The sequence below is a fragment of the Triturus cristatus genome, chromosome 2_2, assembly GCF_964204655.1.
Source record: "Triturus cristatus chromosome 2_2, aTriCri1.1, whole genome shotgun sequence".
Lineage (NCBI taxonomy): Eukaryota > Metazoa > Chordata > Amphibia > Caudata > Salamandridae > Triturus > Triturus cristatus.
The window spans coordinates 1,097,348,450-1,097,375,644 of NC_140582.1; the positions used below are offsets into that span (position 1 = coordinate 1,097,348,450).

Genomic DNA, 27,195 nt, shown 5'->3' on the forward strand with positions numbered 1-27,195 from the left:
GGCTTCTCATTCTGAGAGTACATCTTGTCCAATTTAATCAAAAGGCAGTGCAAGATCACTGACATCACTAAAGTGTTTGATGTATGCAAGGAATGGGTGACATGCTCTACCGGCTTTGACCCTATTGATACTATTGCCAACCGTGGGAAAGATCCATCGTAAAAATTTAAAACAATATAGCAAGAACTAAGTGTGGTAGAGAGCGGATGGAATTTCAATAGCACACCTCGAGCAATCACTTTTTTTCATAATATATATGAGTTTCTTTAACTGGTTAAGTTTGCGATGGAAGGAGTCCGATGATGGTATCGAATAGAACTAGAATTGTTGCAGCATAACGTTTAAGATGAAGCCAAAACCTCAATGACATTCTCCAGTTAAGGTAAGATCGCAAACACCCCTCCCCCTTACCTCACGTGATACCACACTTTACATCATCAACACCAGTGCAGCTAATCAGGAGAGAAGGGACATGGGTCAGCTACTTGCTTTATCATTACTACAGCGCAGACTATGAAGTCACATGGCACAAACATATACTGGGGCCACGCCTTTGGTGTGAGACTGCCTCCTCCTCCAATTCACAATACTCCTTCATGCAGATATCATTCTCAGTACCAAATGGTAATTTCCAATGTATTCTTTTATTTATGCATTTAAAAAGGTATATTCATCGGTCCACTCCTTTTAATGAAAACAAATGCATAAAGAGATCCTGAACAGCTGTTGGAGGAGGAGGCAGTCTCACACCAAAGTAGTGCTTATTCAGTGAGGTACTAAAGGTTCAATACCTCGAGAAGAGCCTCCCCAATAACTGAATTAAGGCATTAATATCCAGGAAGTGACCTTTTGAACCTTATACTGAAACACTAAAAAAAATATACTGGGACCACATTTGTGTGCTACTGGACACATATACGAGTCTGTGGCCTTTAACGGACATGAATTTGATGAAGGTCCTAGAGAGTTCTGCACATGTCAAGTGTGTGGATATGTACACTGTGCTGGTCCTAAATATTGGTCTTTTTATGATCCATTTAGTGCTGCATGTCAAGGGGGTGTGGATACATCACACATGTATATTTGCTAATAACTGGTTTACCACAAATATCACTGCAAAGAGGTTTCTTAGAGTAATCAGAATGCTGAGTAAAATTCAAAAATAAGTTTATTATGACCATTGGTCTTTAAACCACATACAACACAATAAGACAGCATAAAATACAATATATGGATTAAAATTCTATAAAAAGAACCATAAAAACAGGGTTAGAAATATTTCAAGTTCATTATTTCTTTAACACATTAAAACTTGTTTTCCTAGTATCGATCTTAATTTGTTAAACCAATTCCATACTCAAGTTATGAACGCGATCCAAATACATGTAGGGTCCAACATTTAGTTTCTACTTTAAACAATTACAATTACCCAAGTAATCTCTATTTAGCACTCCTTGGCCCACTCTTTCGTTCTCCATTCCATAAGGAACCTCTTTGCTGCTTGGATAAACTTCGCCAAAGCAATTGCAATATCAAGGAACTGCATATCAGTAAGGAGCTCGATTGCTTGCATCCTTGACCTTGTACCATACTTTAAAAAAACTGGCCGTAAAAACAGTTGACGCGTGGCCAACAATTTTTGGCAATCCATTAAAATGTGTACATTAGTACATTTTGTGCCCATCCCGCATGTACATCTACCGTCACGGTCCATTAATATACTTTTTATTTTCTCATTTGCACGAGCTGGATTAATGCCTACTCTCACCTTTAACAATTCCATTCTCAACTATTGATTTGGTAAGGTGTCTAAATAAGGGTACCAGTTATCATTGCTCCAGGTAATTAACAATTCCATTCTCAACCATTGATTGAATGCTGAGTAAAATATCTGCTCAATGAAGCAGCAAATCACATTTTCACCTACTACAAGAGTACACATGTTCAAAGAAAGTTTTTACGAGCATGTCAAATTTTAGGAAAATCGAACTGAGCATTTTTTGATCCATTTGGGAGAACGTTTTGAAAAAGCCAATATTTTTAAAGTGATAAAAATAGATTTCAATCAATTGTTCTATGTAATCTTGGAACAATGTTTGTAAAATTTTACTTGAGCTTTCTATAATGTTTTCCAAAATCTGGCAAACTTTAGCCAGTTAATCAGAATCGTTGAAGGGGAAACAAACATTTGAAGTTCCTTATGTAAAGTGTGACATAACCATAATTATAGTGGCACTAGCATGCAATAATACTAACTACAGATGCATGTAAGGATATGTTAAACATTAAAATAAACACCATTATAAGACACTTCAAAATTCTACAAGAAGTTAATCAATTGTGAGTTACTAGTCGGCACGAGCGAAAGCAGGATAGGTTTTTCTTGACGCTTGCAAGATCTTCAATATTTACCTTGAGAGACTGCAGGAGGGCAGACGTCGAGTCCTCCAGGGAGAACATTTGTTGGAGCTGGCTCTAACAAGGAAGCAGAAGCCAGGCTGAGCCTGGTAATAAGCAACAGTCCTATTCCCAGCTCACCCTCGCAGCACAACCAACAGGTGGCTGTCCATGCCGCTCACTGAGTCAAAACGTCACACAAGAGCCCTCCTACTGCTAAAGATTAAGAACATATGGGGATATAGGGAGATATGAATTGGCAGCAGCTACTCAGACAAAACGAATGTAAAGCAGAACCACAAATCAATCTCTACTTCATGAAAGAATGCCCACAAACAGTCGCACGTAAGAGGCTCACTAAAAATATATCTTTTTTTCTACATTTGGAGTAAATGTACCATGTTTTTGGTATTCAGACAAAATTCTGTCATTAGTCGTTGGAAGCTGTGCCAGTTGTAGTTTTCTAGGAGTCCTCCAATTTAAAAGTCTTTACACATGTGAAATTGTGCATAGTGTAGATTTACGGATGTATAAGCACCGAAGAACAATGCATCTGCACAAACAAATGTTTTCCTCTGCAGGGAAAGTCTTTTCTCCTCGGAATCCCGTCTTCCCTAACACCCTTACCAGTTTAGCAGGATGTCTCTCCCAACAACCAGCTTCGATACAGATTTACTTCAGCCAAAACCAAGAGTGAATCTTGGACCGTATCCAGGTTGGAATGAGACTTAGATAAATTGTCAACCTTCACAAACTAGTAAGTCGTACCAGGCCAGGAACAAACACTCGTTGGGAGCAGACATTATAGGTCAACATACATATATAATTTCAAATGACTAAATGTCTTTAGGAGTGCAAATTCACACTTGTGAATAAACAATTAGAATTTACAATCGCAAAAAGCTATTTCGACATCTAGGGGTGCAAATTGCTTTGTGAAATCGAACCCTAACTTAGGTTTTTTTTAACTCTTTCCTGCAAAAGAAGTCACAAAAAGCACAGTCATAGAAATCCTTTAAAAATAGCAAAGATAATTTGCACATAAAAAAAGCGCATTGGCAAAGCCCAGCAGTCTCACCTTGTCAACCTATTAGCTTCTTCAAAGATTTATGCCAAAACTGTGCAGCATCATGAGGAGTGGAAGGGGGCACGCGAGTGTAACGGTGCAGAAAACATTTTCTCTTTTTTCAATTTACTGATCCAGGATGGCAGACACCACTTGGATCAGTAAATAAAAAAAAGGAAAATCTGAGAACACCAAAGAGCTTTCTTAATTGTAGAACAGCATATAGCAGCTACCAGGCCCTCCATCGAAAAAGGTTCATCACAAAGGAGGAGGAGCAGATGTGGGAAACATTGGATAGTGAGCAGGTTGGGGAAGCAACAAGTGGGGGGTGGAATGCAACAAATGAGGAAGAGAACAGCAAGGAGCACGAGTGCAGGATAAACAAACGAAAAAGCGAGATGGAAAACATAGAGCGCTTAATCAAAAAATATGTGTATTACCTTAAAAGTGAAAAGTGGAAGGAAGGAAGTTAAGCAGTCAAAGGGTTAGTAAAGAGGCTATGCTCCAGGAGGCACCAGGAGGGGGGGTGGGGGAGACAAAGAAAATAAGAGGAAGCCAAGCCATCAAATAAGAAACAAGCAAAGCGAGTGCAAAAAGCCAACCACTGGTAAGCAATAAGTGGGGTCGAACCTCACTAGAAGTTTTTGGTAAGCCCACAATAGTTATTTCACAAACACTTACACGGTCTGGTAAGCGACACCAGAAACAAAAAAAGAATAATATATATATGAATGAAGAGATCGTTCTTGAGTTTAATTTAAAATACAGAGGGGGCACCTATGATGCAGAGCGCGCCGGGTTCAGAAATATGGAAGTATTACATCATAATATTCATAATTCCTTTCCTCCTTGTTTATGTTTTTACCCTGCTCAACTCAACAAGACTCTAATGCTGAAATAAAGAGTGGTTTAAAGTCGGTATGGGTTGAATGGACTGAGAGGAAGAAGTGAAAAGGTAAAGATGATCCAGAGTTTCAAGATGAAAATCTTTTCCTACTAACATGGGAAAAATGAAGGACAACGGTTTCAGGAATAACACAAACGCTCACATCAATATTTATAAAGGCATTTAAAAAGGGAGGATATCGGGGGCTCCATTGGAGCGGCGGAGCGTTGCCCCCAAAGCCCCAGAGATGAAAAATAAAATGGTACTTTATTACTATTTTAATTGCTATCATTCCTTCCTGAACCGTGTCGGGACCGGTTGGGGCCTCCTGAGTGGCAGTAGAGCGGAGTGGTAGGAAGAGGGCTGCCTGTGCACTGTTTAAAGTGTGCAAGTCTCTTGGGCCGACCGTCCTGCGACGGCTATCTAGACATGCCCACTTTAAAAATCTCAACCCAGCTGTTCAAAGACAGCTGGGTTGAGAGCAAGTGCAGGCCTCAAGTGCACTGGGGAGTGATGAGAGAGGCCGCTCCCCCAATCAGGGCACTGCTCTCATGCTGGTTAACAGCATGTTAGCAGCGCCAAGATTGGGCCAGAGAGTTTGCTGGTGCCTGCACTGCAGTCGAGGAAAGAAGAGGTCTGGAGCAGAGGGCGTGTGCGGTAAGAGTTTTATTTTTTTATTCTTTTATTTTATTTGCACAAGTGTCCTGCCCCCGTAGGTGCCAGCCGCCACTCTTCACCAGTCGCCACTGCCATTTAGATGCCCTCTTGTTGTCCTTCCCACTGTGTGTAGTATCCTGGTCAGCATGATAGATGGATTTGATGCTAGGGCTTGGTTTGTTTCTTCTTTAGCTGTTCCCGCTTACATTGTCATACTGCTTGTGACAGGGGCTTGGACTTAAAGTTTTTTTTAGGCCATTTTTTGCCAGTTGTCATCCTTTCGTAGCCATTTGTGGAGGAGCCTTCGGGAAGTTGCTTACAGCGGGGATTTGAACTAGACACCCCGGAATACCACACTTGTGAAAGTGGTGATCTCTGATCAATCAATCAGGGGTTGGTAAAGCGCACTACTCACCCGTGAGGGTCTCAAGGCGCTGAGGGGTGGGGGGGGGGGGGCATAGGGCAGCTCAGGTCAGTTGAAAAGCCAAGTCTTGAGTGCACTCCTGAAAGCCAGCAGGGTTGGTGTATGTCGTATTTCCAACGGGAGAGAGTTCCAGGCCTTGGCCGCAGTGTAGGAGAAGGCCCTGCCTCCGGATCTGCCGAGGCGGATGCGGGGGACTTCTGCCAGGGCGAGGTCGGCCGAGCGAAGGTTCCTCACTGGTGAGTGGAAACTCAATCTGTCGTTGAGGTACTTGGGCCCAATGTTGTTGAGTGATTTGTAGGCGTGTGTGAGTAGTTTGTAAGTGACTCTTCTCGACGGGGAGCCAGTGGAGTCTGCGCAGGTGCGGGGTCATGTGCTCGTGGCGTGGTGTTCCTAAGATGAGCCTTGCGGCAGCGTTCTGGATGGTTTGGAGTTTGCATAGCAGGGATTTCTTGATTCCTGCGTAGAGGGTGTTTCCGTAGTCGAGCATGCTGGTGATGAGGGCGTGGGTGACCGTCTTTCTGCAGCTGGGGGGGATCCATTTGAAAGTCTTACGAAGGATACAGAGGCAATTGAAACTGGTGGAGGCGACAGCGTTGATTTGGCGATTCATGGAGAGGGAGGAGTCCAGGATTATGCCAAGGTTTCTTGCGTGGTCCGTAGGGGTGGGGGACGGACCGAGGGCTGAAGGCCACCATGCGTTGCTCCAGGCGGAGGGGCGGGTGCCGAAGATGAGGACTTCGGTTTTATCAGAGTTGAGTTTGAGGCAACGGTCCTTCATCCACGATGCGACGTCCTTCATTCCCTCCTGGAAACTGAGTCTAGTGTCTTCTGAGTTCCTGGTGACGGAGAGGATGAGTTGAGTGTCGTCGGCGTAGGATATGATGTTAAGTCTGTGTTTCCTGACGATGTTGGCGAGGGGTGCCATGTAGATGTTGAAGAGGGTGGGGCTCAGCGAGGAACCCTGGGGAACTCCGCAGATGAGGTCTGTTGGGTCGGAGATAGGGGGTGGGAGGGGAAGTCTGATTTTCTGAGTTCTCTCGGAGAGGAAGGAGCAGATCCATTTGAGGGTGTTTCCCTGGATCCCGGCGGTGTGGAGTCTGGTGGTTAGTGTGCTGATGATAGTGTAATGATGAAAGGAAACTCCATGATGCACGTAAAGTGACCCTCAAAGGACTGTGGGAAGTGGGTCGCAGCCAGTGAAGGATAAGTGCATCAGCTTTAGTACGTAGAGAAGCAAGGAAAGAGTGGTCAGAGCTGGAGGATCCTTTTATTGCCACCATGTTGCATGTATGCATACAGAGGCACACAGGCCACAGAAGCTTAAGGCTGCTCTTGCTATGCAGGAGGTAATGTTTGGATCTGCAATGCAATTATTACCAACCTAAACAGCCGCAAAATAACACATGAAAGAAAAACACACCCTGCAAGATCTAGAAACAAACGCAGTTACAGGCAAACACACCAACAGCTGTCAAAAGTGGTGGCAGGGTAAAACGCAGACATATATTCACAAATCAGCCACCATGGCTGGAACAAATAGAGAAAAAGAGGAGCTGCACAGACCAGCACATCCAGATGTGTACGTACAGAGGGCGTGTACCACGCGATCCACTGATGTTGAGAGGAATGCAATGGTCACACTCTATAAAACACAACCTTTCAGGAGTAAAGTAGGCAGCAGTTTTTATTTGATTATCTGTCGCAGCAGGGTTTTAATATTGACCTCCACCAACCTGGGTGTCTACTTGTAATTCTGAGTTAGAGTCCAGGCCATTTCAAAACGGTTTCATATGTGCTAATGACGTCACCAGCACACTCTAGAGCGCCTTGAAATACTAGAGCTCAGGATCAGCGATGAGGAAAAGGATACTTTTTTTGCATAGAGCACATCCCAGCTCACGTATTTCAAAACATTCTCATATGAGATAATGAAATCTTTAGCCCGTTGAAAAACGAGAGATCAGAATGGGCGCTGTACAAAAGGAAACCTTTTTTGGTTTCGCCTGCATATCGTTTGCGATGTGCTTGAGAAATGTATTGTTTTTAATATAAACTTAAAAGGGACTTACATCCTGCCTCCTCTTTTCCCTGGCTTCTCAATGGTTCCTGTGTGTCACAACTTTCATCCATTTCTATTGGCTATAGCATATTTTCATGCATTTACCAATGCTTGTTCCTTATCTACTTCTCTAATCAGTTTCCTGCCACCGAAATACTGTTAACATTCGCTTGGTGGAACTATATTTTCATAATGTTTTGCCTTTTACTATTGCAGCATATTTATATTAATTTATCACCTGGAGATTAAGTGAATTGCATAGAATCACAGGATGTTGTGCAGCTGCAACCGAGACTGGAACCGGGATCCTCAGCTCTCGAGTCAGCAGCTCTAGCCACGGCCCCACATCCTCCCCACTCCTCTTTTATCTGACAGTGAGATCTTTCCTTCTACCAGACTATGAGTGATGAAAACAGCTCTTTATTCATTACACAGACGAACCCGATGCATTACCAATGCTTGTTTGCAAAGCGCTTATCCTGAGCTCCTGTATTTTAAGGTGCCCTTCTTTCACATTCCACCAGCCATCAATATAGCCTTTAAAAAAATGTTGCCCATAAACCCAGCTCTTTCTGGTAGATTCAGGAACAAGGGGATAGGGTAGAAGTAATTTGCCACGCATAGCACAACGTGCTAATAATGTGTGGGAGCCTATGCGAACATATTATTCCAGACAAGCACCGTATAAACGTTTACACTCAGCTACTCTACATAAATATCTGTACAATGACGGTGCTTCACGAGGGCAGGAACGGACTACTCGCCCTTCTCTGCTATGAAGGGGAGGGTATACCTGCACATCTCTGCGGGGGTTCAGCACTGTCAATGGGAGAGTAATGGCACTTTTCATAGACCACAGGTACCCTGGGGCCCCGAGTACCTACACCTCTAGGTTTCGAATTCAACCACTAAGCACCGTTGCGGTATGGTTGTAGCATGAAGTGTGGATGAGCGCGCGCGCGCACACACTTTTTTTTACAGGTAAAGCAGGTCACACCTACGCCGTATCTGTTCTTCAACCTGCAGCCGTGAACACCGCCCCTAAACGATTCGGCTACCCGGGAATACACAGAGTTGGAAATTCCCTTCCCAGACAGAACTAGCACCAGCTGCAGCGAACGGCAAACCAACCAGAAAACGACCTATCATCCCTGGCACGTCCCCCGCGAGATAAGCCGCTCGCGCGCATAGGAATGGAAACGGGAAATGACGAGGCAAAGCCAACAAACACAACAACCCCTAAAAGGCACCGCGAGTACACGAAGCACAACAACTGCAGACTGAAACACAGCTAGAAAGGTGGTTAGTAGCTAGAGGCGCCGCATATTTCAGGAATCACTTCCTTAGCAGCAGTAATCACTCGTTTCCAGAAGCGCTCTGTAAACAATAACACACTTAACAGGATATGCACGTGGTGTACTAACGTCATCTGCTTCGTGAGATGCAACTGTCCGTTTTAGAGGTGGACCAATTATGCATCAATACCTAAACGAGGGCTACTGTAATTATGCGGCAGGGGAGGAGCAAATTCGGCAGCAGGGTTGACTAAAGTATGCATAAAGCAAGAGAAAATAATGCGAAGTTTAATTACTTACTTTGTCATTATTACTCATGTTTACGGTGCCTGGGCTAAGGTGTCACCATTATTACTCATGTTTACGGTGCCTGGGCTAAGGTGTCACCTCATCAGTACCAGTTAAACACAGAAATATAGCATTAAGCAACATGCGGGAACCAATCGGCCTTTGCAAAGGGGGTTCCGCTGCAAGACAACCTATGTCGCTGCGTTTTTAATAACTTTTGAACCGTTTGAGCTAGAAACAAAATTTCTTGTTAAAATCTGCAGATTATGCGCGGATGATCGAGTACATGCTAATCCATAATTATGCGGCTGCAAAAATGCACACTTCCAGTGGCCTCGACCTAAAGTAGGTGCATAGCCATTTTAAATGACGTCAATGTTACGATCAACTTAGACCAGATGCTCGGTTATTTTCTGAAATTTGATTGCTTGTTAGCTTGTGCACCTTCAGACACTGTGAAAGAAGAGCCCGCCCATCTCAAAGGTTTGATGTCACAACTGGAAGGTGAGAGAGTCAAAAGACTGGCTTCAAATTAAATAAGTACCCCCATGCATTTGCCAAGGTGAGTAAATAGTAAACAGCAACGGAAAGAGGGATTCCGACCCTTCTTCCTACATAATTCTTAGCCCTAAAGACTTTGGGGCCCTGCCTCCTCCGACAAAAGTAATCACATAATTGGCTACCGATTGGGCTAGTAAATAAATGTGTTTATTTATCAGTTTCCGGAATTAAACTCGTCCTTTTGTCAAGACACAGGCCACAATGGAATTCAAGTCTTACTACCGGGCACTGTCCTGCAGCATATTGTGCTACCTGTCCACTCCTGCGCCCCATCAGATCTATGAAGCGCCGAATAAATGAAATTACATGGATCAGGTGACGGCAGTTCAATAGCTCTACAGGTGTTACGATCATTTGTATCAAGAGTTGTGGCAGGGCTGAAAGTGAAACAAGCCACTACAACCAAAGGGGACCAGCTGCACAGACAGACATGTTAAAGGTAAGCCTAAACCACAAGTGTCCAAATTGGGTCCAGGAAGCCGGATCCATGCCAAACTTCAGGACAGCCAAAGACTCTACAAAAGAGATGAATTATACTTTTATTCTGAGACGAGTCCAGTCCTTCTGGACCATGATCCGGACTCAAACAGTTGGGTATATTCATTATCTTGAATTACAAGGTTACATAAAATTGTTGTCGTAATGCAGTTTGACTCAACCAACTTTAAATAAAATAGTACATTATATAAATCTCATAAATACATTAATGTTTGAAATTAAAATGGAAAACAGTCATCTGAATAAAATTCATAACTTAATTCCTGTTGGCTCAGCAAGCGCCCATCGTCTCTCAGGTTATTACCATATGCAACCTATGTCAAGCCGGCAAACACGAGATAAGACACTTCTTCAACCTAAAGTAGTCCCTAAAATACATTAATGCCTGTAAATTAGAAATGTATATTATAGACCGTCACCCGGGATGAAACCCTCTCCAGGCCATGCTGGTTCGATGGGTGCAAAGATGTCGGAAATATTAGCCATGCGTGTGGTTCTGGTCATAGGGAGTTGAGATGCCAGTGACGTAAACATTTAGCAGCTCGGCACTGGTCCAAGATGTGCTGAGAGTTAAGCCAATGCTTGAAGACTCCCTTGCATGGTCTAATGTCGGTCATGAGGAAAATCTGCTGAGTAAAACTAGCATTACCTCCTCGTCCAGTCTTCCTCGCCACAGTAATACAAATGAGCCTCCGGCTCCACACAGAACTCCAAGTAAAATAAAAGAGCAGCGCTCTAGTCTCCCCTCCCTCCTCCAATATGGTCTAATGTTGGTCATGAGGAAAATCTGCTGAGTAAAACTAGCATTACCGCGCATCTCTGGACAACAGCAGACGATGTGTACAACTGATCATAATCGCATAACCTGCAGCTATAGTTCAAGAATGGGTGGTTGCGCCCAGACAACCTAAGGTCTTTTATTGGGAGCAGAAAGACCCGCATGCGAGTGATAGTCAGTCTCTGCGATTTACGCATTGGCTCTAGTAAGTATCACTGAGCAGTTCTGATGCATGAATCCACAGTGTGACACTGGTGCTTGTTTTTAAACAAGTCTAAAATGTCTGCGGACCTGCTAAGCAGCAAAGCTTGTGTTTTTAGGGCTACTCGGGCGTTATTGAGACCAAGTGCATAAAATAGTCACTGCCACACGCGCTCCTTGTGGTTCATAGTCATATTTCAAACACGACTCATCCACCAGAATGTACACATTTGTCCATTCTATGCTGAGGGAATGAGTAGTACAGACACAACATCTGACAAACACAGGAACTAAAAAGCCCAATAAATCAGGCTGTCTGGAAAATCAACAGGAAGGAGTACAGGAAGGATTCACTATAACCATGCTGACTAGTAATAATGCCAGATAACAAGAAGCATGTATTACGAAGCATTCATTATTGCATGTACCACCATCTGAGAAGAGAAATGGTGATAGAAAACAATGCATTTAAAGTTGTGGGAGTATAAAATATGGCGGTGTACGCACGTGGGTGATTTTCCGCATTTTGACCATTTTTTCAAAGTACCCCAAGCGTTCTACAAGAAACACTACGATAATTACCTGGAATACACTTGTCAGCCGCAACATGAACCCAAATAAATACGCCTGCAAACTAGCCATAGACTGGATCCAGAGGTGTAGGGAATCAGTTGATGTACGATTGCACATTTATTTTCATGCCCTTATTTTGACACGGGAAACATTTTTGATTAAAAAAATCATTTGTCCCACATCCTCTCAAATATGGGGCACTTTGGGACACTTTCTCAATACATATTGCCCTCTTTCACATACTCAAGTGTATGCAAGTTTAGAAACGAGTGGTATACCCACAAAGTTGTAGCGTTATATGTGCTCACCAACCAACACAATGCCAACTTCCATTACCTTCTAAAGGAAGGCAGCACCCTTTTCCTGCACGTAGCTGACACGTACGAGCACTGTCAAACCATGCAACTGCCATAGATTGCAAAGTCGTACACGATAAGTGGGCACCCAAAAAACACGGATTTTGAGAACCAGATCTAGTGCGTCAAGCACAGTTGGACTCAAACATGCAAAAAAAATGTTTGTTAATGAGCCCCGAAAAAGTACCCTTACGGTTAACTGGTAATTCAGTTCGGGCCCAGGGAATAGTGCTGGTTCCCACAGACAGCTGCGATAGTCAAAGATATAGTATTGCAGCATTTATATAGCGCTGATTGCCCCTATGTGGAGCGCTGAAGCACTTGCCTACATGGGTAGCATGTTACACTGTGTAGAGTGTGTGGTTGTAGGAGAGTAGGATCTGCACTTATGTTGCCCCCACTTTTTTTCTGATGTTAACACTGGTTTCTGGCTATAGTCTGGCTGGGTCCCTGCTAATCAGGGCCCCAGTCTCTCTGTTCTCTCTAAACGACTTGGTGTGCATACTAGATGCACTAGTGATTGGATACTGTGGTACCTTATGAGCCCCTAATATATGGTACCCTAGGGACCAAGGCCGTAGGTACTTCACCGGCCTACCAGGGGCTGAAGCATGTATTATGCGACCCCTGGGAAGCATACCAAATCTGACACCACAGGCCTGCTACTGCAGCCTGGGTGAGGTAATGTTAGCACTCCTCACTGAGGTATAGGTTCCTATATCTCACCATACACACACATATAAACCTATCACTCACCCCTAAGGCAGGCCCTATCAATCCTGAGGGCAGGGTGCTTGGTTTACAATGTGAGGGGGTGCCTCTCCATGAGCAGGACCCCTCTGCAGCTGGCAGAGTCTATTAGCTGTGGCTGTTTGTGGATGCGGTTAAACCATATACTCTTAAGTGCATTATAACCTACCGGTAAATGCTAACTTTGGAATGACTGCATCAAAACATGTCATGTTTGGTGTCAAACAACTTGGAATCATACCCCCCACACCAGTAACTGGTGTGGGAGTATGATCCCACCCTTCTAGAGGGGACGACATGTACCCACTGTGGAAACACAGTAGAAATCTGAAAGAGCCCTGGCATCACAAAATGGATGCCACCAGCACAGACACTGGGCTGCCCTCCTGCTGCTGACTGAAACTCGCAGTGGAGGAGGCCCAACAATAGGCATCCTGTCACAGGGAGGTGTCACCACCTTCCAGACAGGATTTAGTGTATTGGGGCTGGGTGGGTGCACTTCTAGAGTGCTTTGAAGTCTTGCACTGGGGGAGCAGTAGGCTCCTCTGTGCATATGCCAGCTCAAACCGGTTCAGGGGCTACCTGTCCCTGCTCTGGCGCGAAACTGGACAAAGTGAAGTGGGTGTAACCACCCCCTACCATGACCTTCGCAGAGGAGTGGTCATAAAGCTAGTCCCTCCCTTTCCTTTAGTATAAGATAGGGAACCCTTGCCATTGCAAACTAGATTTCCCTGGATGACGCTTTACAAGAAGAATCCTGGTCCTTCGATGTTCCACTACCTTTGGAAGATGGAAGAATCTCCCTTGGAGTCAAGGAGTGACTCCCCTGCTTGGCAGGCACCAAAACTTTGAATCAACAGTCACAAACTTTCCCGCTCCCGCTGGAGCACAAAGTCCCTGCAGCCCCGGAAGCGGATCTCCTGACTTCTCGACGGCCATTGCGAGTCCCCAGCAGAGCTGAAGCGAGTGGACCCCACGAGTGACGAGGAACAGCAACACCCGGGTACCGTGCACTATTGTCGAGTGCAACCCCTTCACGACGTTCTACGAACTTGTGCATTGGACCAGTTGTGGCCCAAGCCTCCAGCAGGTTGTGCACCAAAATTTGGAGGCCTACCCTGTCCCGAGTGACCGTGGGCTCCTGTAAAGCATTTCCTCACGAGGCGTCTTCGCAATCTCTTGCCCGTTGGCTTGTGGGACCCCTGAAGACTTTCTGATCAAAGGGCTTCCCTGGTTGCTCCAGGCCTGCCCTCACTTACCCTCGCTGGGAGAGTCCCTCAGACCTTGCTGGTCTGCACCATTGACTTAATTCACTTTCCACAAGACTTGCTGTTGCCAAGGCTTGTTGGCTCCAATCCGGTTGGCGACACCTCAGTAAGCTGCAGACGTCGTGGGACACTCCGAATCCAGCTGCTGGTCATCGTCGATGCCTCCTGGTCCTCGTGAGCGAAGAGTCAAAACACCCTTGATCACCTGAAATCACCCAACTTCCGTGGGCATCCATCTTCCTGGCCCCGGGTCACTGGCAAGTGACTGTGAACACTGTCCCTTCTGCTTTCAGGTCATCTTCATCTTGAATCCAGCCTTGGATTCCACTGAACACTTCTTCAGTCTTCGCAAGCAGCAAATCTTCTTTGGCTTCCATAGAAAACAGCAACGTGACCCGACACCAAAAGACACCTATGCACCCGGCTTCGCTGGGTGAGGTAACTCGTGCACTCCGGTGCCCTAGTGTGTGTTGGCCCTCGAATTACTTACCTTGTAAGTGGCTTGCTTGTAGACTTCCTCGAAGTACCCTAAAACTTTAAAAGTTCAACAGCAACTTGCTCCATTGAAATCAATAGGGAACCCACGGCTGTGTTCTCACAATGCACGCGTCTCGCGTGGGTCTTTTACTTACCTGCCTTGGGTGGATTAGTGAAGCACCAGCGATTCTACAGGTCCTAGGCCTTGTCCCTCTGCAAGTCGACTTTCCTAAACCTCTTTTTTAGTATATGGTCTGGTACGCCCCTAGGGCCCCAGCCATATTTGTGCTTAACTTATTGTGAAATGTTGATATTTGAATGTGTTCCTGACTTCTAATCTCATAAAGAGATTAGTAGAGTGTGTCTAGAAATAAATACATATATATTTGATACAAATACCTGTGTGGTGTCATTTCATTTGGTAATTCAAGAGATAATAAGGTAAAACAAGCTGCTTTACATTCCTCAGAGACTTAGCCTGAAGGCTGCTCTCCACAGCTACCACCAGGATAGCTTTCTTTAAAAGGTTGTCTTAAACCTATCTACCATAAGAGTCGAATTGGACTGGTGCAAGGTGGCCACTATAACTAGTGACCAGCATATGCCAGGCCAACTTCTCACAGTGGTTAAAATGATGCAGGTCTGTGTTTTAATCCTATGTGGGAAGTGTTTGCATGGCAATGCGTGATGACCACCGAGGTGTGATTATCACGTTATGGGACACAGCTCGTAGCAGTGTGGTGGATGATGAAGTATGAGAGACGGACGGGCCAGTTTTATGTTTTTCAGTATGCGGTTGCCTTTGAACAGCTCTGCAGGTCACTTTATGGTATTTCATAGGATATAATCTTAGAGACAGAAGAGCATCCTATAAGCAATGCAATTTGACGCCGCAGCCCTGGTAGGAACAAGTCATTTTTAAGGGAAAGGATACCGAAGAAACCAAGAAACCAGGGAGTGTAACTCACAGCCTTTCTAAACAGTGGGGTTGTAACAGAAGTAAAGTGGACAGGTGAGAATGGGGTACCACTGAAGTCGGTTTTTGGTTGAAGGATGTTTTGCCCACGATTTTAAGAAATGTAACTTCACAAAACAAACAAGCATAAGCAAATCTACTAGGTCTGGCCTGGCTGTCAGCCTTATGGCTTTGTTATTACTTGTTTTGTTATGATTTTTGTAAAGATTTATTGTTGGGAGCGAAGCTAGGCACTCGCCAATATGAAATAACATAGGCTAAATGTAAAACATTCTATTTCTAAAAGCACACGTTGTCATAGTGGTACAGGACATTAAAGAGAACTACTTTATGTGCCGATGTGTTCTTTGTGAAATAGCAGAATGCAGTCAGTCACAGTGACATTAGCCACAGGGTTAAGATGCACGACCCACTGCCCCATGTTGTATAATGAAGTGGGTGGAAGAAAAATGTGAATGTTATGTTATGTTATGTTATGCACTTTTGTATTGCGCACAGCTGCCCCAGCTAAGGGGCGTCCTGGCGCATGGCAGGCAAAGTGCAACCGAAAGCAGAAAACACAACACCGAAAAAGAACTAATTAAAAAGAAACGTTTTCAACGCCTTGCGAAAGGCCAAGAGGTCAGTCCGAAGCCGCAAGTCTACTGGGAGGGAATTCCAGAGTTCGGCCGCCCTCACCCTAAAGGAGCGACCACCGGCCCGACACAACCTGTAACGGGGGACCAGCGCAAGCGCATGGCTTCCCGATCTCAAAGCGCGGGAAGGAACATACCACGACAGGAGGTCAGCAAGAATTGGCGGACCTACTCCCCTCAAGATCTTAAACGCCAGACACAACACCTTGAACTGGATGCGTGATTTGATGGGGAGCCAGTGCAAGGATCTCAAGACGCCTGAAACAGAGCTCCTTCGGGGTAGGCCTACGATGGCTCTAGCCGCAGCGTTCTGCACTCGTTGAAGGCGGGTAGTCTCCGCCATATTGGCCCCTACCAAAAGCGAGCTGGCATAGTCCAGGCGAGATAATACCGTGGCCTGGACTATCAGCTGCCTGGTACCACGGTCAAAGAACTTAAGAATGGGCCTCAGCGACCGCAGGATGCCAAAACAACCGGCCGCGATTTTCTTCGAATGGCCCACGTAACTTAGAGCGGGATCCATCCATACTCCAAGATTCCTAAGTTCAGTGACCGGAAAAGGGGCCGGCCCCAGTTCAATGGGCCACCACTTGTCCCCCCACAGTTCCGCCTTCCTGCCAACGATCATGATCTCAGTTTTCTTCGCGTTGAGCTGGAGACAGTTGTTCTTCATCCAGCTTGCCACCGCCCTAAGTCCACTCTGAAACCTGGGGGCATCCCGATCTGCATCCCCGCTGATAGTCACCGCTAGCTGAGTATCGTCAGCATACGAGACCATAGTCATGTCCCATTGCTTGACGATCTCAGCCAGCGGTCTCACATACAGATTGAAAAGAGTGGGACTCAGCGAGGAGCCTTGCGGGACCCCCTGTCTCAGAGGGAGGAATTGGGACTGGTACGGAGGCTGCGCAACGCTAAAGAAACGATCGTTTAGGAAAGAGCGGAACCACTGGAGGGCAGAGCCACCCAGCCCGACCTCCTCCAGGCGATGCAACAGGATAGGATGGGACACGGTGTCGAACGCGGCGCTCAGATCTAATAAGACCAGCGCCGCTGTCTGCCCCGCATCCATCACTGTGCGTAGATGTTCGGCCATGGAGAGAAGGGCAGACTCCGTGCTGTGACCCGCACGGAAGCCATTTTGGGTGGGATCCAAGATGTTAAACTGGATGAGGTGGGCCGAGAGAACTTTGTTGACATGGGCCTCCATTACTTTGGTAGGCCAGGGAAGCAAAGAGATGGGCCGAAAATTTTCAGGCTTGTCTGGGTCCAATGAGGGCTTCTTAAGGATGGGAGAGACCACCGCCCGCTTCCAGCTACGGGGGACCGTGCCCGACTCCAACGAGATGTTAATCAGGGAGTGTATCACGGTCCGACCCACGAACGACTCATCTCTAAAGAGAGCCGAACTGAGAGGGTCGGCGGGGGACCCAGATTTCACCTGCTTTGCCAAGATGTTGAACCCTTCGAATGTCAACAGGGGAAGCGAGTGCAGGGCTGCGTCTCCACAGATGGAAACCGGAGACTCAGCTGGAGGTCCTGTGGAAGGAAAGGTCATATAGATGTTTTGGACCTTTTCCTGAAAGAACGCCGCAAGAACCTCACAGTGAGCGGTAGAGCCCGTCGTAGGAGCATCGGGGCGCTTAGCTAGAAGATCCTTCATCAACTTGAGAATAGTTTTCGAGGGGTTAGAGCTGTGGCCTACTTCGGCCGTATAATACAAAGCCCGAGCACGGCACACAGCCCGATGGTACACTTTGACGGAGGCGAGATAGATAGCTTTTTTACCCGAGTCATACGCCTTCCGCCAAGCCCTCTCTGCACGCCTGCAACTGCCCTTGAGCGCCCGTAGGGCACCATCGTACCATGGGCTAGATTCTCTGGCACTGGTCTTACAGGCAGTAAGTGGGATGAGCGCATCGAGCGCTTTAGAGATCCACGCGCAGAACCCATCGTAACCTGAATCAACGGTTACAAACGGCTCTAATGGCTCTGCCGCGAGGACACGGTGCAGATCTTCCAACCGTAATTTGCCCCAGTGCCGCCTTACGATCAACTTTGCAGGAGGGGTGACGGTCCTACCTGACAAAGGGGTACTAATGGCGACCAAAGAATGGTCAGTCCAACCCAGGGGCGAAACGGCAGTGACAGAAGCATTTGTCAAATTGGTGAAGAAGGGATCCAGCGTATGGCCACAGATGTGGGTGGGCTGCTGAACAAGCTGCAGCAGCTGTAAGGCCTCCAAATCCATGAGAAGGCCGCTGACCGCGGGTAGGTCAGGTCTATCGAAATGGAGATTAAGGTCCCCCAGAATCGAAAAGTTGGGGCACCCCACCACCAAGGAGCTGACCACATCCGGGAAAGCGGCGCGAAACGCCGCCTCGCTCCCTGGGGGACGATAGACAACCATCCCCGAAAGCGAAAAGTGAGGAGTGACCAGAATCTTAAACAGCGCACTTTCACATCCCGCAATGGTCAGTGCGGTCCAGGAGCACGTAAGACTAGAACGAATAGCCAGGGCAATTCCCCCTCCCCTAGACGATCGATTAAGGGTACGGACTGTATAGTCCGGGGGGAACGCCAGATTAATAATGGCTGCGTCCTCGTCTTTCAACCATGTCTCGGTGATAGCCACAATGTCCGGGCTTGCATCCTGCAGCAGATCAAATACTGCCTGATAATGTGCCACCAACGACCTCGCATTAAAACTGAAAATGCGGAGAGCATGCTCCGGGCAGGTGTAACGAGCGGCTGCCACCGGACATGCGGGAGCGATAGAAATAGCTTGCTCCAAAAACCACTGACAGCCAGCACAAAGATAGGGGCCGTCCAATGGATGTAGGAGGGGTAGACTACAGCCAGCAGTCCGACGCCCCAGGTCACGCAGGGTGTCACAAGAGTATGTCAGCATGGCTGGAAGAAACCAACCGCACCTCGTACCAGCAGGGCCTAGCCAGAGTCCAGCGCGTCCCTAGCGCGGACGGGCGCAGACGGGCAGGACTCTGGCACGACTCCGGCCACGCGACGGCGTCCCAGCTGCGCGTTCCCGCTGCGCGGAGAGGACGACTTTAAATAGGCGTCCCCTGTACTGAAGCGAGCGTCAGGACGCTCTAAGATGGCGCCCGCAAAAGCGCCAAAGCCCCAATCCAAAATGGCGGCCAAAGTTCAGTCGATATGCCCCCTCGGGACCCGTACCCACCAAAACGGCGGTGCATCAAACAGTTTAAGTGCAGGTAAGAGGAGACCCTAGCCCCCAGGCCAAGCAGCAAAGCGCAGGAAGAAATACACGCTGATAAAAGCACTCTAAGTTAAAATACAGCGCTGAGGAGCGACGCGCTAAAACGCTAGGTCACAAGTAGCAACAGAGCCTGACCGCCGTCAAATCCCCCGAGTCCGCCTTAAATAGGCGTCCCCTGTACTGAAGCGAGCGTCAGGACGCTCTAAGATGGCGCCCGCAAAAGCGCCAAAGCCCCAATCCAAAATGGCGGCCAAAGTTCAGTCGATATGCCCCCTCGGGACCCGGACCCACCAAAACGGCGGTGCATCAAACAGTTTAAGTGCAAGTAAGAGGAGACCCTAGCCCCCAGGCCAAGCAGCAAAGCGCAGGAAGCGTTGAATAACAACAGACCAATGGGTGAAGAGGGATGGCTGAAAGCCCTTCTAAGTATCTTATATGCACACTTTTAATAAACTCAGAAGGTCTTGTCTAACACTGGACCTAAATTTACATACACGTTTCTCAACACATCAAGCTCCAGGTACGAAATCTTACGACTACCAAATTAATTTGGCATACATTAATAACTTTATTTTCCTTCTCATGATAAAGTAAAAAGCGGACATTGTCAGCTATTTATTTAGAACAAAATACTGTCACTTTCAGCCATTACCAACAGCACTGATTTTGAAAACAGGATTGTCTGCTTTTAGCCCCTACTCTTCCAACTAAAATGCACTTCTTTAGAGTTAGTTTGGTTTATAGGCGATCATTGGAGTCTGGTTAAACCGGTCACCTCTAAAATCTCTCCTCATACAGCAGAGAATAGACCATGCAAGTGTCCTGCTTGGTGCTTCAATAGTTTTGGAAATACAGCTCTAAGCAGGAAAGTGGCAACAAGCGAAGCCCTCAGCACAGGTTGCTGTGGTCGTGTGTGCACACTGACATGCAGACTCGCCATCTAATGTTACCTTTCTAATTACATAAGTCATTTAAAATGTGGGTTAATACCAAAAACCAGACCAAAAGGCACTCTTACAATGACACAAATTAGGCCTTATCTAAAAGGTTGGAGTTATACGTTTTTATAGATATAAACCGTAAAGAAACAGTTGCACTGAACTGTACCCAGCTCATGAGTGACGGGGTAGTGTGGGTGGCTCAATGATAACTGACTTGGAGTTATTCCATGTGTTAATGTGCCAAACAGATTCTTTTATGCAAGCAGCAACAAGTGTATTCCTTCACACAGCTGCAGCGCTGTATCCCAGACTCGTAACTAATGTGCAGGTGCTTACGCATGCTAAACCAACTTACAGAGAGGTAAATAAGCATTGGCAAAGCCAAAAGCTTTCACCTATGTAAGAGCTATTGGCTTTATGTTAGAAATGTTATGTTAAAATATTTGTAAAGTGCATGGCTGCCCCTGCAATGGGGTGTCCCAGCGCTAGTCTTTGGAGAGGACACGGCAAAAGGACCAGAGTTTGTATGGAGAATAGTCAAGTCTTCCTGGCCCTTCTGAAAGCCCAGTGATTTGTAATAGTCTTAACGGACAGGGGCAAAGTATTCCACAGGGTGGGAACTTTCGCAGAGAAAGAGTCGCCTCCTGCCCTCTCTCTTCTCACCCGAGGGACATAGGCTAAATGTAGCTTGCCAGAGCGCAAGGCTCAGGAGGGGACACAAGGACGGAGGAGACTGGCTAAAATGGGAGGGCTCTGATGAGTTAAAATTTTATGGGTAAAACATAAGGTTTTGAAAATAATTCTTTGATCCACGGGAGCCAGTGCAACCGATGAATGAAGACAGAAATTGAACAGCACTTACGAAGGGCGAATAAAGGCCGAGCAGCAGCATTCTGGGCTGTCTGAAACCTTTTGATCACTCTCTTATTGGAACTCAAAGTCTTTTAGTCATGTTATACAGCAGCATGGCTGCTGTTCAGCATGGCTAAAAAGTTAGTCTCATGGCATATAGGAGAATGGCATAGAGGAGAGTGGTGTGGTGCAGCATGGCATAAAGTAGAGTGGCGTAGAGTTGTGTAGAGTAGACTTAGGTACTTTTCAAATTACCTAAACAACTCTATTCAGAACATTGCCAAATAAAGGTTCTCAGAAAGCTCTCAATAGCAGTAAATGCAAAAATAAGTTGGTATGAAGGGGAAATGTAAGGCACCTAAACTTTGTATGTTACAAGAACAAATAACATTTGGTTGGAAAAATATGTACATTTCCTGTTGATGATGTTGTGTAAATTGGATAAAAGCTATAAGGTTGATAAGAGCTTGTGACTAATAATTAGAACTCAAAACAAGCATTGGCAAACCAATAGGTTTCGTTAAAGTGAGATATATTGGCTTTGTCAAGGTTTTATTTAGAAATGCTGCACAGCAGCTCACTCTGCAACATGACTTAAAGTAAAGAAAAAGAGCGCCATGACGCAGCCAGAGTTGATCATGTCATTTTTCTTTTTTTTTTCTTAAGACATGTTGCGTAGCAGACCGCGCTACTATGCAATAAGACTTAAAAAACCGCAGGGAGCCAGCACCACAAGAGAGGTGCAGAGAGAAGGTAGGGAGCAGCAACACAACGGACAGCATAAGGAGGATAGGGAAAAAGAAAAACAAGGGAGGTGTGGGAAAGAGTGAGGGAGCAGCAACACAACGGACTTAAATAGGAGGGCGAGGGGCAAGCAACATGGTGGAGCATGGAATAAGAGCCTGGATGGTGGGAGGCGGGAGGGTGACAAGAAGGAGGGGCAAGCAACACTCAGCGTGAGGGACTGCAAACACTGGCACTCTATTTTTTTTTTTTTTAAAACAAGTCTTTATTGAGCTTTTATGTATATAAATAAAAGTACCTGCAGCAGCATGCAGCCAGTGGAAGGACACCACCTACAGACAAGAGGCTATACTTGGTCTATACTCTATGGCAGGGTCAAACACTGGAAGCTTCTGGAGGAAGCAGGAGGTACTGACCAATAAGAGGCAACAAGTGTGACATTAAAGCCAACCAATGGTAAGTAATGGGCAGGATTTTTTTGATTTTATTTTCAAAAGATTCCGCTAAAAGAGCATGTGCTGTCTCAGGCGAAACTTAAAAAGCATCCCTGTCATTTTGTAGGCGTGCACCTATAAAATAATGTGGGAAGCCACATTAAAAAACTTTTTTTTTTTTTAACTTTATCCATGCTGCACAGCATTGCAGACACTGTGCAGCATTTCTAAAAAAAACATTGGCAGAGCCAATAGATTACACAGGCGGAATCAACTGTTTTTCAAATGATTGTTTACGATCGCTCTGGTTTAATCTTGCATTCTCACTCTTATGCGCTCTCTAAAATTCTCTCCTGCTGTCTTTCCAATTCTCTCTCAGCCTCGGTCTCTCCCATACTCTGTCTCCCTCTTTCTCCTCCGCTTCATTAACATTCTGTTTCTCTCTTGCTCTCCTGTGCTCTGTTTCACACCCTCTCTTGCCCTTCTTAATTGTTCTCTCCTTTTTTATGTCCATCAACATCAAGTCAGCTCTTGACTTTCAACCTCATGGCTTATGATGTCACCAAAATCCCATGACGGCATTAAATGAATTTACATGAATTACCGTTGGTTATACACAGGGATGTATGTCCTACATTCTAAAGAACACTTAGAAAGAGGAAAATGCCTCTGGTGATTGATTTTGTGCAGGGACAGCTTAAGGATTGTAGAGGCCCTTGACCAATATTAGGGGACATCTATCCATAACAGTTTTGAATATATAGTCCATTTTCAGGTCTTTTATGCCCTCTTTGGCCAGGTCACTGACAGTGCATAAGCGCACTGGTCCAAATTCTAAATGTGTTTCCATCTCAAATTCAGAGATAGTGATGTGTGGTTTTTAATATTGTAACAGCAGCAGGTCACTAATATTACTGTAACTAATCTCTGTTACACCCTCCTATTTCTCATAATGGAGGTCCTGTTATGATCTAAAAGAAGCTTTTTTATGGATGTTGCATAAAACAAACACAACATTTCTCTGCATATTATCTGTAGTAGACTCACACATCACCTACATTAAAGAAAAACGGTATTTAAAAGAATCCATTTAATAATTATTCAAAGGTCATCAGGGCAGGATTCAGTGCAAAACAGGGCTAGCTCTATCAGGCCCCCCTCTGAAAGGCTGGGGCCCTGGTCTGAAGCCCACTTTGCTCATGCCTTAAAATGTCTCTGGCAGGAAGGGGTACAAAAACAATCCTGCCTACAACGAAGGCACACTTGCACGAAGGGGCAAGGGTGTCTGCGTTGGTGCTAGGTAGCACATTGTGCGTCATCGCAGGCAGAGAGCAGGAATGCATTTCGAAAATCTGCAAAGAAGAAATTTGCTAATTTCACCTGCAACACCAAATCCTGAAAATGCAAAATAATGAAAACCCAACAAATTTAGACGGTGGATAAAGAAAAAACATTCAGTCCACAGCACAGAAAGTTCCCTTCACCTGCTACAAAGTGCAAACTTACAGTAGTTCAATGTGGTAGTCTACAGGTTAGTATCTGGCTACCATACTGAATTCCAAAAGCTTGCAGATGCCCAACAAGTGGTAATTTAAAGCCAAAGGCCCTGTTAAAGAACTCTGCTAGTATTGGTTGCAAAAGCTGACCAGTATATACCACCTGCATGCAGTTTTTGCACGTAGTATCAAATAGGTTTCTACATATGGAATCTATTTTTGAGATTGTTAATTGAGAATAACATGCGAAAACACGCTGTATCCATTTCTGCACATAGTACTACAACTACATCACCGTTTTGCCAGATCAATTCTCTATTGAAGGAATACAGAAGAAATGGTCCATGAAAAACCTCAGGAACACAAATGTGTGCAAGGTGAAAACTGGGGGCACAAAATGTTGCATCCAATTTTCAACTCTTTGCAAACCTTGAATGAGATAATTAGAAAATCATTCAGTAACCTGTTACCTGAATTTTATCCCATCCAGCATCTTTATAATTCAATATTTTGTTGTATTTATTATATAAATGACTAAATGTAAGGCCTGGTTGAGAGGGATTTATCTTTATTAGAAGCTGTCACCTGGACATTGCTTACTTGAATTTCTTAACTATTCAAGCTGTATTGTTTATCTACCAGTACCTCCATTTCACTTCTGAAGGGAAGCCTTGCAGGGTGCTGCTACTGACAACAGTTACTATAAGAAATGATTGTTCTCTTCCTATGCAGTGATCTGATTTTGGAAGTTCTGTGTTTGTACTCATCTACACCAGTAATCACCCTTCCTCTGATAAGCTGACAAACTACCTTCCGACCCCCCTGCATCGCTTATTACAGAAAAAATAGCCCCATCCAGAAGCAAACAGATCTCTGAACTTGAAAACCTCAGATTTCAGTTTCATCCACATCACTCCATGACAAATATCCAGAGTTTGAGTTTGGCTTATATAATATCTTCAAATTATGAATGAATGCAAGCAGTTCAAGACCATTTAGTCAAAGGTTCCCTTCTTGGGCATAAGCACCTGCAAACGCTGTCAACAGCTTGTCTTTGTACATGTGAGATGAGAGTGATGGCTTGGAGGCAAGGTGCAAGAACCAGCCGGTTAACAAATTGTTTCCTGAGGCATGAAGTAGTGCTATGTTTACGTTGCCAGGTTAATGCCTCTGAAGACAATCGGGTGATATCATTTAGCTTCAATAACTGCCTTCGTCCAACCAAAAGAACAACGGATCTGCTGAAGGCCAGCGAGCTCGCAGGAGATAAGAGTTCCTTTTTAGCTAAAGCATGACTGGCCATAATGACATTTCCGGTCAAGAATAATGAAATGAAAAACTACTAGGCTAGCTAGCACCAAAGGCTCGAACCACCAAACTCCCTTGCACCAAAGGTAAACAGACGAGTTTAGCTGCATACCAATGGAAGGTGTGGGTATGCTACTCAGTTCTGTATTATATAGTAAGCGCTTTAAGTAAACGAATGACATCGCCCTAATAAGATAGTATCAAAGAATAGAGACGGTATGAGCAACTTCACAAAGTATATGATAGACACCTTAATTCGAGATCAATTGTAACAATGCATCTTGCAATCTCCTTACCCAGACAGGGATGAATTCTGACCAACTACTGTGCATATCACTTAGATACTGCGTCTACTGTCTTTTCTAACAGGAAAATATTACAGGGTACTGGACAACTAAACGTGTGCTGCTTTCTCTTACAATTATACTCGAAAGAGTCTCAGGTAAAGAGGTCTCGTTCTTTTTCACACTCTCTGTCCCGCCGAGAGAATTTACTTTTGCAAATTTGGATTGCATGATTTCCAGGCTGCAAATGACTTGTAATTAATTCTCATTTCCCCATTCTGTTGCTGCATTTCAACCTTACTGAAAGATGACAATTAAGAATGAGCCGTCTGAAAAAAAGCAGCAGGGTCAATGTGTGTGGAAAAATTGCCTATCACGGGTCAGGATGGCGATTATTAGGCAACTGTTAATACGATGTCGAATAGAACCGTACAACGGTGCACGTATCTCACCTGGGCTCGGCACTGCACTCACCCTTCTATAGTCAGCCGTACATCTTCCCACCACCGCAATGCCCTTCAGACGCTATGCCCACCCTCAAATAGGGAAGCACTGCCAGATTGCATGCACTCCTAGCCTCAGCTGGGTTGTACCCCTATCACTGCAGAAGCTGCCCTGGCCCCATGTCAAACGACCCATGCACCATGACATCAGCCCACATCAGCCTGGTGCATAGCATATTTACACGATCTTCCACACCGGTGTCTTGATTGCATCCCCCTTCTGCATTATACAGGCTGCACACTCAGTTAAACTGGACTGCACTGTATTCTTAGAAACATCAATTGCTCCAAACTCATGTGACGTTCTACTCCCGTGTGCACTGCAAGTAAGTACATACAGGTTGACTGCACCCCATCGTGTGCATGTTGTATCCTTAGCCTCTACTTTTCGTCCCCTTCCCTGGAGGAGGGGTTGAGGTGCATATACCTCTGGGATAGGTGCACCACTTGGCTTGCAACACCAGCGCCCCCGCTCACCTGGACGGCCGGTCGTCACGGGCTCCACTCTCGTAGTATTCCTGCTCGGCAGTCGTTTCGTCGTCCTCCACTGTCACATCAGCACCCGAGCCGGGGAGGGAGCTGAGGCTACGGCTCTCGCTGGCACCTTCCCCCGGGAATGCATTGACAAAAGCCGCCGCCCAGCGCAGCAGCCAAAAGGTGAGCAGAGTCACCCGCAGCGCGGACCGGCAGCCCATGGGCACAAAGCATGGGAGCACCTACTAGCCCCCGAATCCAGCTGTCACAAACAGAGGCGCGCGCCCGCCTCCATCAGCGGCACCCGCACAGATGCCACACCATAGCCATGGACGAAGGACTAGCCTGTGTCGAGCCTGGTGACGTGACGTCAACCCCACACCAGCGGAGGGGGGGAGCTAACTTGAAATGCGAGAGCTGTCTAGACTAGGGCTTCAACGGCAGCATAGCAAACGCCGCTATAGGTATGCTAAACAGCAGTGGCATGGTAACGTAACTACTGATATTAAGATTGTAGGAGAGCGCAAATGAATACAAATCTTATTTCAAATGGAAGTATAACGTCATTTGTTTTCCGCACTGGGAGAGTGAAAATAAAACAATTTTGAATAATGCTCTTTCCATCTGAAAATAAATATAAAGTATGTTTTTTTTCCATTGTATTTGACACGGTATGCATGTAAAACCACTGTATAAGGTATCAAAGGCATTATAAGTTTCAACTATGTTTTGTCCTTCGTTTATGTCAGAAAGGGGGCATGTGAGGTATACGCCTA

At 45.7% G+C, this 27,195-nt stretch overlaps 1 protein-coding gene across 2 annotated transcripts in view; it reads right to left on the minus strand.

Annotated features, from left to right (window-relative positions):
- The window catches only part of EIF2AK3 (eukaryotic translation initiation factor 2 alpha kinase 3), a 155,296-nt gene extending 128,525 nt beyond the window's left edge, over positions 1-26,771 (minus strand). Inside the window, exon 1 of one of the 2 annotated variants that reach the window (XM_085642650.1) lies at positions 26,423-26,771. In XM_085642650.1, the coding sequence (XP_085498776.1) occupies positions 26,423-26,640 (218 nt within the window). In that variant the 5' untranslated portion in view covers positions 26,641-26,771. The remainder of the gene's footprint in view (positions 1-26,422) is intronic. The other variant, XM_085642651.1, reaches the window with a different exon arrangement.
- Positions 26,772-27,195: the final 424 nt, after the last annotated feature.